Source organism: Crocuta crocuta, unplaced genomic scaffold, assembly GCF_008692635.1.
Source record: "Crocuta crocuta isolate KB4526 unplaced genomic scaffold, BGI_CrCroc_1.0 scaffold115, whole genome shotgun sequence".
Taxonomy (NCBI): domain Eukaryota; kingdom Metazoa; phylum Chordata; class Mammalia; order Carnivora; family Hyaenidae; genus Crocuta; species Crocuta crocuta.
In genome coordinates this window covers 8,105,556-8,117,478 of record NW_027530575.1, presented here as the reverse complement: position 1 = coordinate 8,117,478, position 11,923 = coordinate 8,105,556, and the positions used below count along the sequence as shown (strand labels likewise).

The 11,923-nt window shown below is 58.7% G+C and overlaps 1 protein-coding gene across 1 annotated transcript in view; it reads right to left on the bottom strand.

The window, feature by feature from the left end:
• Window positions 1-11,923, bottom strand: part of COL5A3 (collagen type V alpha 3 chain) — a 36,859-nt gene that overhangs the window by 3,699 nt on the left and 21,237 nt on the right. The window contains exons 35-65 of the mRNA XM_077767981.1: window positions 11,802-11,855; window positions 11,635-11,679; window positions 11,302-11,355; window positions 11,149-11,202; window positions 11,005-11,058; window positions 10,765-10,872; window positions 10,508-10,597; window positions 10,194-10,247; window positions 9,264-9,371; window positions 9,042-9,149; window positions 8,891-8,944; window positions 8,397-8,450; window positions 7,646-7,753; window positions 7,518-7,571; window positions 7,262-7,315; window positions 7,097-7,150; window positions 6,907-6,960; window positions 6,252-6,359; window positions 5,358-5,411; window positions 5,158-5,211; window positions 4,809-4,862; window positions 4,606-4,659; window positions 4,327-4,434; window positions 4,105-4,158; window positions 3,561-3,614; window positions 3,262-3,369; window positions 2,921-2,974; window positions 2,799-2,834; window positions 2,299-2,352; window positions 1,549-1,753; window positions 1,349-1,461 (exon numbers count right to left, since the gene is read on the bottom strand). Of these exons, the coding sequence (XP_077624107.1) occupies window positions 1,349-1,461; window positions 1,549-1,753; window positions 2,299-2,352; window positions 2,799-2,834; window positions 2,921-2,974; window positions 3,262-3,369; window positions 3,561-3,614; window positions 4,105-4,158; window positions 4,327-4,434; window positions 4,606-4,659; window positions 4,809-4,862; window positions 5,158-5,211; window positions 5,358-5,411; window positions 6,252-6,359; window positions 6,907-6,960; window positions 7,097-7,150; window positions 7,262-7,315; window positions 7,518-7,571; window positions 7,646-7,753; window positions 8,397-8,450; window positions 8,891-8,944; window positions 9,042-9,149; window positions 9,264-9,371; window positions 10,194-10,247; window positions 10,508-10,597; window positions 10,765-10,872; window positions 11,005-11,058; window positions 11,149-11,202; window positions 11,302-11,355; window positions 11,635-11,679; window positions 11,802-11,855 (2,271 nt within the window). The remainder of the gene's footprint in view (window positions 1-1,348; window positions 1,462-1,548; window positions 1,754-2,298; window positions 2,353-2,798; window positions 2,835-2,920; window positions 2,975-3,261; window positions 3,370-3,560; window positions 3,615-4,104; window positions 4,159-4,326; window positions 4,435-4,605; window positions 4,660-4,808; window positions 4,863-5,157; window positions 5,212-5,357; window positions 5,412-6,251; window positions 6,360-6,906; window positions 6,961-7,096; window positions 7,151-7,261; window positions 7,316-7,517; window positions 7,572-7,645; window positions 7,754-8,396; window positions 8,451-8,890; window positions 8,945-9,041; window positions 9,150-9,263; window positions 9,372-10,193; window positions 10,248-10,507; window positions 10,598-10,764; window positions 10,873-11,004; window positions 11,059-11,148; window positions 11,203-11,301; window positions 11,356-11,634; window positions 11,680-11,801; window positions 11,856-11,923) is intronic.

The following is an 11,923-nucleotide window of genomic DNA, read 5'->3' as shown; positions in this document are numbered from 1 at the left end:
ATAAATGCTCAGCTCCCTCTCCCTCCCCCAGGTGCCCGTTCCCCACTGTCTCCCAGAAGTCCCCCAGTGGATCTGAGCCTTTAGTGCCCAATGGTGACACTTTAACCCGTATTGTCTGCCTCCCCCAGCCCCGTCTCACTCCCCCCTCCTCTTCTGGTGCTCCCTGCGATCGCCTCCCAAATAAATGACTTGCCCTCAAGTCTCTGTCTCGGGGTCTGTGTCTGAGGAACCCAAATCTGGACCATTCTCCCCACACCTCTGGGCAGGAGGAAGCTGAGTTGGGGAGAGAGGCTCAGATACCAGCAACTGTTTAGAGATGAAGTCCTACCTGACTTAGGGGTCTGCGCTTGCCTATATTCCCATCCGCTGTGTGTGGGGAGGGGGGAAGCGGAGGGTTGAGCTCCCACTAAATCAGGGCCCTGACCGGTCAAAAATAATAATAAATAAGAAGGACGTCACCACGCATTTTTGCAGGCTCTGTGCTGCCTACACACTGTACCAGCAGCAGAGGCATCAGTGTGCCACCGCCCGTCGTCAGTGTTTAACAGGGTCCCTGATACGTGCGTCAGCACCTCAACCGCACAACCACGCCGAGGTCAATACTTCCCTAGGCCCCTTTTGCTGATGAGAAAAATGGAGGGGTCACTATATCTCAACCCAGGTGGTCGAGCCGGTGCTGCCCACCCACCCACTGCCCTTTGCTGCTGAGGCTGGTGCGGGAGACACCAAGGCTCAGGGCTCCCTGATGGAGAACCCCAGTATTCCTGGGAGCTCAGGGGGCCTCACCTCCCAGCCCACAGCCTGGAGGGCAATGAGTCCATGGGCCTGGGAGATAGCGGATCAGGAGGCAGCGCATATAGGAGGCTAAGGGCTGGGACTCTAGAGCCCGCCGGCCTGGGTCAATCCTTGGGTAACTTCTCTGTGCCTTAGTTTCCCTCTCTGGGGGATGATGGCAGAACTGGGACTCGGGGTTAATGCAGCTAAGTGCTCAGAACAGCCTGGCACACATAAAGCACTATTTAAAGATTTGCCACTAATTGTGGTAAATCTTTCTTTACTAGATTTTCCTGGAGAAGGTGAGCTCCATAAAAGCAGAGTTTTGTTTTGTTTGATTCTCTGTTGTAGTCTCAGGCCTTCGCAGGATTTGGCATACAGCAGGTGGTCAATAAATGTTGGAAGAAGTTTGGATAAGGTCCCAGACAAAGCCTGTGTGTGTGCTAGGCAGGGAGGAGAAGCAGGGGATAGCCCTTGGTGGAGGCGGGAGGGTGGGGGTGGGGGATGGAGACGGTTTCCGGTACCCTCTTTCTCCCTGCGGCCCCCCTCCCCGCCCCCCTGCTCAGTCACTCACGGGCTCAAACTTCTTGTCTGGAAAGAGGCAGGCCTCTCCTCCAGCCGTGAAGTTGCAAAAAACCCTGAGCGCGTCCCGAGCACAGCCCTGGTTGGGATCGATCCAGTATTCCCCTGCCGCAGAGCCAGGTGGGGTCAGTGAGCGGGGCGAGACCTATGGCTTCCTGCCCACGGGGCCCCCAGGCAGGGGCGGGACCTCACCATCAGGCAGGTGCGGGTGGTTGCGGTGCAGCTCACTGCACACGAGGCCCGGGCGCTCAGCTGTGCCCGGAGGGCGCCGCATCTGCTCCAGTTCGAAGCTCAGCGACGTGAGCGAGGCCAGAACCTCCTCCAGACCGCCCTCCGGGCCTTCCAGGGCCACAGAGCGCCGGCGCCGGCGCAGCCCGTGCAGCTCTGCCGAAGGACCCTGAGCAGGGGTGGGGATGGCAGAGAGGAGAGCAGAGATGAGGGAGGAAGAGGCAGGAAGAGAGACAAGCAAAGATGAGAGAGACAAGGGAGGCAGAGAGACACAGGGGTGGGGATAGATAAGAAAAGGGAGAGAGAGATACACGAAGGGACAGAGGCGATAGAGAGGCAGAGACAGAGAGATCCAGAGATGGGGAAAGGCCGAAGTAATAACACCATGGAGAGACCGCAAGGTGAGGTAAAGAAAGCAGAGAGAGAAACAGAGACAAAGTTGTGGAACAAGTATTTGAAATAGAGACAGAGAAAGGCCAGGAGAGACGGAAGAGATGGAGAGATAGATGATGGGGGCACAGAGTCAAGCAAGACCAGACCCAGTCAGAGCCCCGTGGGTGTCCCCCAAACCCTGCAACACAGCCCACGTCCTCCTTCAGCTTGCAAGGCACCTCCCTCCCCACCTGGATGCCCCGAACCCCTGCTGTGTCCCCCCCGCCAGTCGTGGGCATTCGGGGACCCAGTGGGACACTCCATACTCCCTGGGGAACTCACCGGGGGGCCGGGGGGGCCAGGGGGGCCAGTGTCGCCACGGGGACCAAAGGATCCCTGTAGAGAGAAGTTGCTTGGGAGTGAAGTCGGTCTATGGAGACCCTTCCTGCCAACAACACACACACACACACACGCTCACACACACACGCTCACACACACACGCTCACACACTCACACAGCACTGGGGGAGGGAAATGCAATTTTTAGCACCAAGTATAAAACATTTTCTTTCCATATCTTAACGTCTCTGAAATCAAAATCTAACATCTTTAGCAAATCATAGTTTCCTTATCAGAACTGTTTTTTCATAGTCGTTTCTAAAATAATGGTGCATCTTACAATCGATGGCATCTTAGATTTGATAAAATACAATGATAGGTGTTGAATAAATAGTCGTTGAATGCATGATTGAATGAATAAATGAATGAATGCAAAGGGTGTGGGGAAGTTGAAAGGGGTGGAAGCTGCGATGTGGGGGCCCAAGGGAGCAGAGTTATACTCACCGGGGACCCCTTTGAGCCCTTCTGTCCCAGAGGACCCTGTGGGGTAGAGACAGGGAGGGCTGGAGTCCCAGCCAGCCCAGCACGGTGACCCCCCCCACACCCCACAAACCCCTCTTACTCACCGCCACTCCTGGGGGCCCAGGGTGGCCCAGAGAGCCAATGGGACCAGGGGGACCCTGAAGAAAGAACATCAAGGTCGTCACTGATGGGGTTCACCCCTATGATCCAGGCACATCCCCCAGACAAGCCTCCAGTCCCCTCAAAAGAACAGGCCACAGACACAGCCTCCAACCTGCAAATCCCTAGATAGAGCGCCATCCCCCACGCTCCCCAGATGCAACGCCTGTCATTCTAGACCAGGCTTCCCAACCCCCCCAGTCTCCAAATAAGCCCCAATTCTGCCTCCCGACCCACCCCTTCCTCTGAACACATTCTTCCCACTTGGGGTAGAACACACACTCACGGGTTCTCCCTTGGGGCCAGGGGGGCCCTGCGCGCCTGGCAACCCCTGATCCCCTTTCTCACCAGCTTCCCCAGGGGGGCCGATGAGGCCAATTAGTCCAATGTGGCCCTGGAGGAAGAGAGGCACATATGGGAAAAGAAACATGGTGCGGGGATTGTTGGAGGATTTTTCTTCTCGAGCTTCGGGGTAATGAGTTTGGGAGCAGAGAAGACCCCAGATTCTCAGCCCTCTGGCCAGGGAGGGAGGTAAATGTGGAGGACATGGAGGTAGTTGGAGAATAACGGAAGGAGGGACCTTACCTTTTCCCCCTTGGGGCCAGCATCACCCTTCAATCCCGGAAGGCCAGAGGGTCCCTGGAAAGAGAGTGAGGCTCTGTTAGTGAGTCTCAGGCACAAAATCTCAAGGTTCATGTGGGTGTGACTGGAGGGTAATCAAGTGGGAAATTGCTCATATTTCAGAAGGGAATTACCAGGGATGTGGTCACGGGGGTGGTCAGGAGAGAGGAGGGATGACAAGGGATAATGAAGGGTTGGCTGGACGATGCCCCCCATGAATGGTCTGCGGTCAGGATCAGCGTGGGCGGTCAGTGTTCACTATCAACACAGATGGTCAGTGTGGTCGGTATAAACCACCAAGCTGGAGGGCGGGTGTGGATGATCAGTGTAGACCATCAAGATAAGTGGCCAGAATAGATGGTTAGTACAGATGGTCAGAGTGGACTGTCAGATGGATAGTCAGTGAGGGGTGGGCCCATAGCACCAGCACCCACAGTCACTAGGTGGCCACTGGATGCCCAGTGTGGTCCTCAACGCCCGGGACATCAGGGACAAAGAAGTCTCTTACCAGGGGTCCGGGAGGCCCTATCTGTCCAGGAGGTCCCAGGAGGCCTGGTTCACCCTAGGATGAAGCGGGACGTGGTGGGTGCTGGGCTCGGCCAGACCCAGTGCGGATGCCCCTGCCCCCACCAGGGTCGGCACCTCCGGTTGTGATTAGAAAGTATGAAGTGCAGCACACACAGAGGGTCTTGTCCCACCCCTGCCCCATCCCTGTTCCCACCCCACTCACCACAGGGCCAGGGATCCCTCGAAGACCCTCAGGCCCCACACGTCCGGGGGGCCCTCGAGCCCCCACGGGGCCTGTCATCCCGGGGGGCCCGTCAGGACCTGGCTCTCCCTGAAACAGACCAGGGCAAGGGAAGAGCAGGAAGTGTCAGAGGACCGCCCTCCTGACCTCCCAGCCAAGAACCATCAGGGAGGCGGAGGGAATTGGGGCACCCGTTCTGATGGCCCATCTGTTGGCCGAGGGTCAACACGGGGACCCTCCCTGGGTGGGGGGGGTACTCACCTTGGCCCCTTTCTCCCCTTCTTTGCCTTCTGGACCCATACGGCCTGAAGGACCCTGAGGAGGGAAAGAGTGTGGGGGGTGCTTTGGGGGTGAGAAGGCCTGTGGAGGTGGGCGGGGGCCTGTGGGGGTCTGTGGGGACCTGTTGGGGTGCGTGGGGGAGTCAAGGCTGGAGCCAGGTCAGCCAGGAGGCGGGTCTCACTTACCCTCTTGCCAGGGGGGCCGGGGGGGCCAGGTTCCCCAGAAGCTCCAGGCGGACCCTACGGATATTGACCAGCGCCAGCATAGTGTGAGCTCACGTGGGTCGAGCATGGCTATGGGTCAGGATGCCTCCGATCTCAAGACAGCCTTCCCCAGGCATCCCCACGGCAGCAGCCACATCCCACCTCCTCCAGTAAGCTGCTCACGGTCATGGTGAAGCCCCAGGGAGGCAAAGCAGGTGCTCTTCCAAGGCCCTGGGTACCTCATCAGGCTGCTCCTCCGGCCCCCCAGTTTACCCACTCACCAGCCCCAACGCCCCTCTGCCAACACCACACCCTCTGCTCCCCCACTCACCGGTCCCCCAATATCACCAGGGTCTCCTTTCTCTCCTGGGGAGCCATCTATACCCTGTGGGAGATGGGAGGGGTCATGGAGGTGAAGCTTGGCGAGACAGAAGGGTTATATGCTCCCCTGACCTCGCCCAAATCTGTGGAGGGAGGCGAGATGGGGACAGAATTAGGAATATATTGCAGGGGTGGGAGGCTCACACGCACCGAAACTCCAGGGTCTCCAGGGGGTCCTAGATCTCCTGGGAGCCCAGTGGGACCCTGGAAGGCAGAACGATGCATAATCACATTTCTGAATTATTGAGCGTTTATTTGACAGGTGGACTGCGCCCCGGCACAGCTTGGGCTGCTGAGGGCACACAAGTGAACAAAACACAAAATCCTCGGGGCGCCTGGGTGGCTCAGTCGGTTAAGCATCTGACTTCGGCTCAGGTCATGATCTCATGGTTCATGGGTTCAAGCCCTGCATCAGGCTCTGTGCTGACAGCTAAGCTCAGAGCCTGGAGCCTGTTTCAGATTCTGTGTCTCCCTCTCTCTCTGATCCTCCCCTGCTCATGCTGTCTCTCTCAGAAATAAATAAAACGTTAAAAAAAATTAAAACAAAAAACAAAACCCCCCCACAAAATCCTTTCCCTGGTAGAGAGAACTTTCTAGAGTCTAATGCGTGTAGGCGGTGAGCTAAGAACATCACATGCATCACCTCACTTCATCCTTCAGGTGCCTCCCAGCTCAGGAATCGACAGAACCGACCCTCAGAAAAGGGGGGAGATGCAAACTGAGGTCCCACAGACTCTGGAGCTCCTCACTGCCCTCCGCCCCACCCCAAGCCCCACTGCTGTGGTGGGAGGGTCTCAACCTCCACCCTCATGCTAAATCGCATATCAGCCCCAGCTCCGTTTCTAACATTTCCAGAATGGGAGCAACTTCCAGTCCACGCAGTGACACACAACCATGCATTCGTTCATTATTTCGGCCACGTTCTGGGCTCCTCGGGGAACCAGCATGTTGGAGGAGGGAAGCTAGTCCAGAAGTTGGGGAGCAGGTTCAAGTGGACCCAAGTGGCCCTCCCCAATCTCTGCCTCCTCTTCTCCCAGGACTCACCACGTTCCCTTTGGCTCCATCCTCTCCAGGGGGGCCCTTCTTGCCTGGGGGTCCAGCAGCCCCAGATGGACCTGAGTCCCCTTTTTCACCAATTTCCCCCTTGGGCCCCTTTGTAGAAATAGAGGTCAGAGGTCAGAATAGCTGGGCAAGAGTTCAGGGTCAAAGTCGAGGGTTAGCATCCCTGGAGTCAGGAATCTGGGTAGTCTGGGACTTTCCTGGGGTCAGAGTAGCCTAGACTGTCCAAGAGTCAGAGGTCAAAGGATCTAAGACTCATAGGAGTCAGGGGCAAGGTTGGCCCAGTTGCTCCGAGATCATGACCAAGTTTGCTCTAGCCCACATTCCACATTGGAGTGAATTAGAAAAGGGAAACTTCCTGCCTGGGAAGTTTGTCCCCAACTCAGGGTTCATGGCTTGGATCTGAGCCCCCACCTGCTCTCTCAGCCCCACCCCCTTGTGCAGTGTACAGCCTGAAGAACTCTAGGTAGCAGCCCTATCTGAGACCATCTAGGGCTCTGCCATCAAGATAACTGGGAACACCCACAGGTCATGGTTCAGTGGATGACTCTGGCCCGTCCAGAGGTCAAGGTGCCCCGAGATGCCCAGGGGTCAGAATTTCCCTGAGATGGGTGCAGGGGCACAAGACACAGTCACTCACAGGGATGCCTGGGGTTCCTGGGGGTCCTGGGTCTCCGGCCTCCCCTGGCTCACCCTGTAGGAGGCAAAGTTAAGGGTAGGGAGAGGTCTGACTATGAAAGACAGGAAGGAGCTCCCCAGAACAGCCACCCCCAAGCAAGACTGGCTGTGCCTCCCCGACCCTGGGCAGTCCCCTGCCCCCTTCCTCTCACCTTCTCGCCCACAGCGCCCGGCTGACCAACTCCCCCAGGCAGCCCTGGAGGGCCCTGGGGAGACAGCAAGAGACAGAAGTGGGACTGTGGGATCCCAACAGCCCCTTCTTGGGAAATGGATGCCCCCACCTCTCAGGCATCCTGCTACCTCCATAGAGTCCTCACCTCTGATCCACTGGGGCCATGGGGACCCCTAGGGCCTGGAGCTCCGTGGGGACCCTGTGAGACAGTCAGAATAGCACCCAGTGACCTCATGACCTCCCAAAGGCACCACTAACCACAAACACCATCCTTAATGCTGGTGCCCAGCATCATCTTAAAATGACAATGTGCCCTGTGATACGCCCACCCCCCCCAATCAGTCTAATGGTCACCACCGCCTGCTATCTCTTCCCCTGACACCTTCCCAGGTTGGCCATACCATGGACCCTACATCTCCGACCTCCCCTTTCTCTCCAGGAGGGCCCGGCAGCCCCTGTGGAAAAAAGAAGCAAGATTGGAGCACAGACTGTGGGGAAAGAGGCCACGCCCCCAAACTCAGACACACACCTGCAGGCCAGGGGGGCCAATCACCCCAACGAAGCCTCTCACTCCATCATCTCCCTTCTGCCCAAAGAGGCCCGGTGGTCCCCGGCGTCCCTGGGCCCCATCTGCTCCCTGGGAGAAGGACAGAAACAGGGCACAGTGAGGGTCTGTGTTCAGGGCTGGAGACAGGCTCAGGGTCAAAGTCAGGTTAACGGTTGCAGTCAGGGTTGGGATTAAGTTTGGAAAGGGTCAGGGTTGGGCTTGGAGGTGGGGGTGCAGGCTAAGGGTCAGAGTTTGAGAATTAAGTCAAGAGTAGCATCAAAGTTTTCATATGGGCAGTGAGTGGTGAGATGGGCATTGGGTGGTGGGTTGAGGTCAAGGTCATGAGCAGTGTTCAGATGAGGTTGAGGTGAAATTTAGGGTTGGGTTTGACATTGAGACCAAGGTCAGATTCAAAGTGTGAGTTCAGGTTTGGGGTCAGCGTTGGAGGGTGGGTCAAAGTTGGGCTTCAGGGTAAGACTGGGTCAAGGTGAAGATAAAGTCTGAGCTAGGATTGGGGTTCAGGTCATGAGTGGGGTTGAGACTGGAACTGTGATGGCCTTCAGGGTTCAGGTTGAGGTTGGGATTGAGCCAGACTCTGGGATGAGTTCCTGTTGGGTGTCATCATGGAGGGGTAGGTCAGGGTTGGGGTTGGGTTTGGGTCGGGGTCATGGTGGAGGACACTGCCCTTCCCATCTGGGATCCAGGGACTGGTCACAAAGCCAAGGGCGCTCACCGGGGAGCCTGGGTGTCCCGCAAGACCTCGTACCCCCGTCGGTCCAGGCGGGCCCTGGGGGAAGGAACACAGCCGCGAACACCTCAAGTTCAAGGTTGGGAGCGCACTCAAGGATGACAATCACCGCCTCCCACTGCCCCCACCAGGAAGCCAGAGCCACTTCCCTCACAGCCCTGTCTTCCTCGCCACCAACTAGTGGGATCAGACACAGACATCGTCCAATGCTTGGCTCAGCAGGACTTTTCCCCAGAAGCCCCTCCAGGGACTGAGCTGGCTCACAGATGCTGGCACTGTGGCTGATGTCCTAGAGGGAAGCTGGGGACATGATGCCCCAGAGCCATGCAGAGTCACAGACAGAGAGACGGCCACCAAGGGAAGGGAGAGGGGAGGGTAGCCACCTCGGCACCCTTCCCATTCTTCTGGGCCCCCCCCCACTCCTTCACATCCCCCTGCCTCCCCCCAGGACCACCTCCCTCACTGGGCCCCACACTCACCGCATCCCCTTTATCGCCTTTGCTCCCTTTGTTACCAGGGGCACCCACTTCCCCCTGCAGAGGGAAGAGGTGAGGGAGGAGAGCATAGCCTCTCCCTGCCCTGAGCCCCCCGCCCCTCCGTCTCCATGAACTCGTGTGTCCGTGAACTCACCTTGTCCCCATCCTCGCCAGAAGGCCCAACAGCTCCCGGGGGTCCAGGAAGCCCCAGGGGTCCTGGGATCCCATCTTTGCCAGTGGGGCCAGGGGCGCCACGATCGCCCTGATGGGGGAGCGGAAGAGGGGCTGTCAGGGGCCAGGGCAGAGGTGAAGGTCCTGGGATGTGGGGGTGCTGGGTCCTGAGGAGGCGTGAGGATTGTAGTGGGCGGGCACTTACCGGGGACCCCTTCTCGCCTGCAGGGCCAACAGGGCCTTGGCCTCCACTCTGGCCGGGAAGCCCGATGCCTCCTGCTGGGCCCAAAGGACCCCGCTCCCCAGGGGGACCCTGAAAACCGGGGTGAGAAGGGTCAGGAAAAACAGCAAAAGTTCTCATGGATAGAGGGTTTTCAAGCTACCAGGCACTGATGTAGGTAGTTACCTGCGTCATAGCAATCTGTTCCCTTCCACACAGTGGCCAGAGGGACACCTGAGTCAGGGTACGCATGTGCCTCTGCCCACAGCTCTCCATGGCTTCCACCTTACCCAGGGAATATGGGGAGTCCTCCTGGCAGCCCCCAAGGCCCTGTATGAGCTGCCTCATTACCTCGTGCCCTCTCTGCCCCCTGCTCACTCCTCCTCACTTCCTTGCAGCCACAGAGGCCTCCTGAGCCTGAGCGTTTCCTCCAACATGCTAGCACCCCCCCCCAACCACAGGGCCTTTGCACATGCTATTCCCTCTGCCGGGAACAAACACTCTTCCCCTGTATATCCACATGGCTCCTCCCTCCTCTCCCTCAGGTCTCAGCTCAAATGTCACCTTCTCAGGAGGCTTCCCTGACCAGCTCATTTCACCTGCTCTCTCCCTACTCCCCCTTCTCTGTGTTATTCATCACCAACTAGAACATAAGCTCCAGGAGAAGGGAGGCTTTTATATGCTGATGTCTGGCATGCAGGTATGTATGTGCTGGACAGATCGTCTCACTGAGATTTATAGTCTGTGGGACGGGGCTGTGTTATAGATGAGGAAACTGAGGTCACAAGGGTGACCCAGGCCTGTTTGACACCCAAAATAGTGGACTGTGGACTTAACCATGGCAATGCCCCGCTTCCCAGATGCCTCAAGGCCCCTCTACCCTGCCCCCCACCCATCAGACAGGGTTTCACTTACATTGGCTCCAACGGGGCCCAGGGGGCCTTTGTCACCCTTTAAACCAATAGGTCCCTATGGGAGGAGATCATTCAGTCAAGAGACACCCCCCCCCAATGGTGTGCCCAGGTCCTGTCTTCACTCTGGGGGCTCACAGTTCCCACCTTCCTCCTGGGCATTGAGGGTGAGGGGTCTCTCTCCCTCAGGTCCCTCTGGCTGTCCTTCCTTTACTGCACCCAGGACGCTGTCACCATGTCCCTCCCCCGGGCCCCCTCTCCTTGTCTGGTTCACAGCCCAGCCAGGCACATTTAGGAGGGGTTCCAAAGGGTACTCACGGGGTCCCCAGGGGCTCCTTGGGGGCCGGGGAAGCCCCTGGGTCCAGGCGGCCCTTCCTTCCCATGGGGTCCCGGCGGCCCTATGTCTCCCTGTAGACAGGAGTGTAGAGGGGGAAGGTCAGGCTCCAGAGAAAGGGTGCTTCCCTCGGTCTGTGAATCGGGGCCCCTGCCCCCCGGGGCCGGCTCTGAGCCTTGGGGTGGCATGGGGCCAACCCCTGGGGCCACTCAGCCAGATCCCTTAGGAGGCAGGGTCTCACCTTGACACCCTCTCTGCCTTCCAGGCCCGGAAGACCTTGTTCCCCAGGAGGTCCAGGGGGGCCCGGGGGGCCCCTCTCACCCAGAGGTCCTGCTTCTCCTGTCTTTCCCTGGAGAGGATGGAAGGTTCGCTTGAGTGGAGGTGGCCCAGGGCGGCGGTCTGTCTGCGATGCACCTCCCCCACCCCTGAAATATCTGCCAATTGGTGCTAAACTGGAAAGACCTGTGGGCTCCCTTCTGACCTGAGGACCCACGACACCAGCTGGTCCAGGGGGGCCCGTCTGACCTTGGAAGCCCTGGGGAGACAAGTGTAAAGGGGTGTCACATGGGAGAAAGGACCAGAGAGCCTCATGGGGTCAGGGGTCAGAAGTCAAGAGGCCACTCACGAGTTCTCCTCTCTGTCCAGGGTGCCCAGGACGCCCGTCCTTCCCCTGGGGGCCCTGGGGAACGAGGTGGGAGACAGAGGAGGCAGGACTGAGGGGTCTCCCCACTCCCCGGCTCCCCTCCAGGCCGCCCCCAACCAGGGTGCACTCACTTACAGGGGGACCCTTTGGCCCGGGAAATCCAGGAGGGCCCTGCAGACCTGGGAGGCCCTGAAATGGAACCAGAAGCCATGGCCTCATCCCTCCTGCACACCGGGCACGGCACCAAACACGCTACCCAAAGTCACTCGTTCCACTGTGGTTATTCCCATTTTATAGAGGGGGAAACCGAGGCCCAGAGAGGTGGAGTGACGTGCCCCTGGTCGCACAGCGGGTGAGTGGCAGAGCTAGGACCTGAACTCACAACTCCCGACTTCAGACGCTGCGTTCTTTCCACTGCGTCCTAACTACCCCCCGGGATCGTCTCCCATCCGGAAACCCCACACTCACCTTTTCTCCAGGGATCCCCGAGGCTCCGTCCTGGCCCACGTCGCCCTGGGACAGAGCGGGTGAGATTCAGGCTGCGGGACAAACTCACAGGGAGGGCTAAGGGAGGCGCTCGGGGAGCCCGGGCCTTGGGGTGGGGGTGGGGGCCTGATCGCCCACCCAGCCCATACCTTGAGGCCTGGTTGCCCGGTGGGACCCGGCTGCCCCCTGTCTCCGCGGGAGCCCTGGGCAGCAAAGAAGCGAAGATTAGAAGTGAGAGGCTGTGGGAGTCTAGGAGACCAGCCCGGGTCGC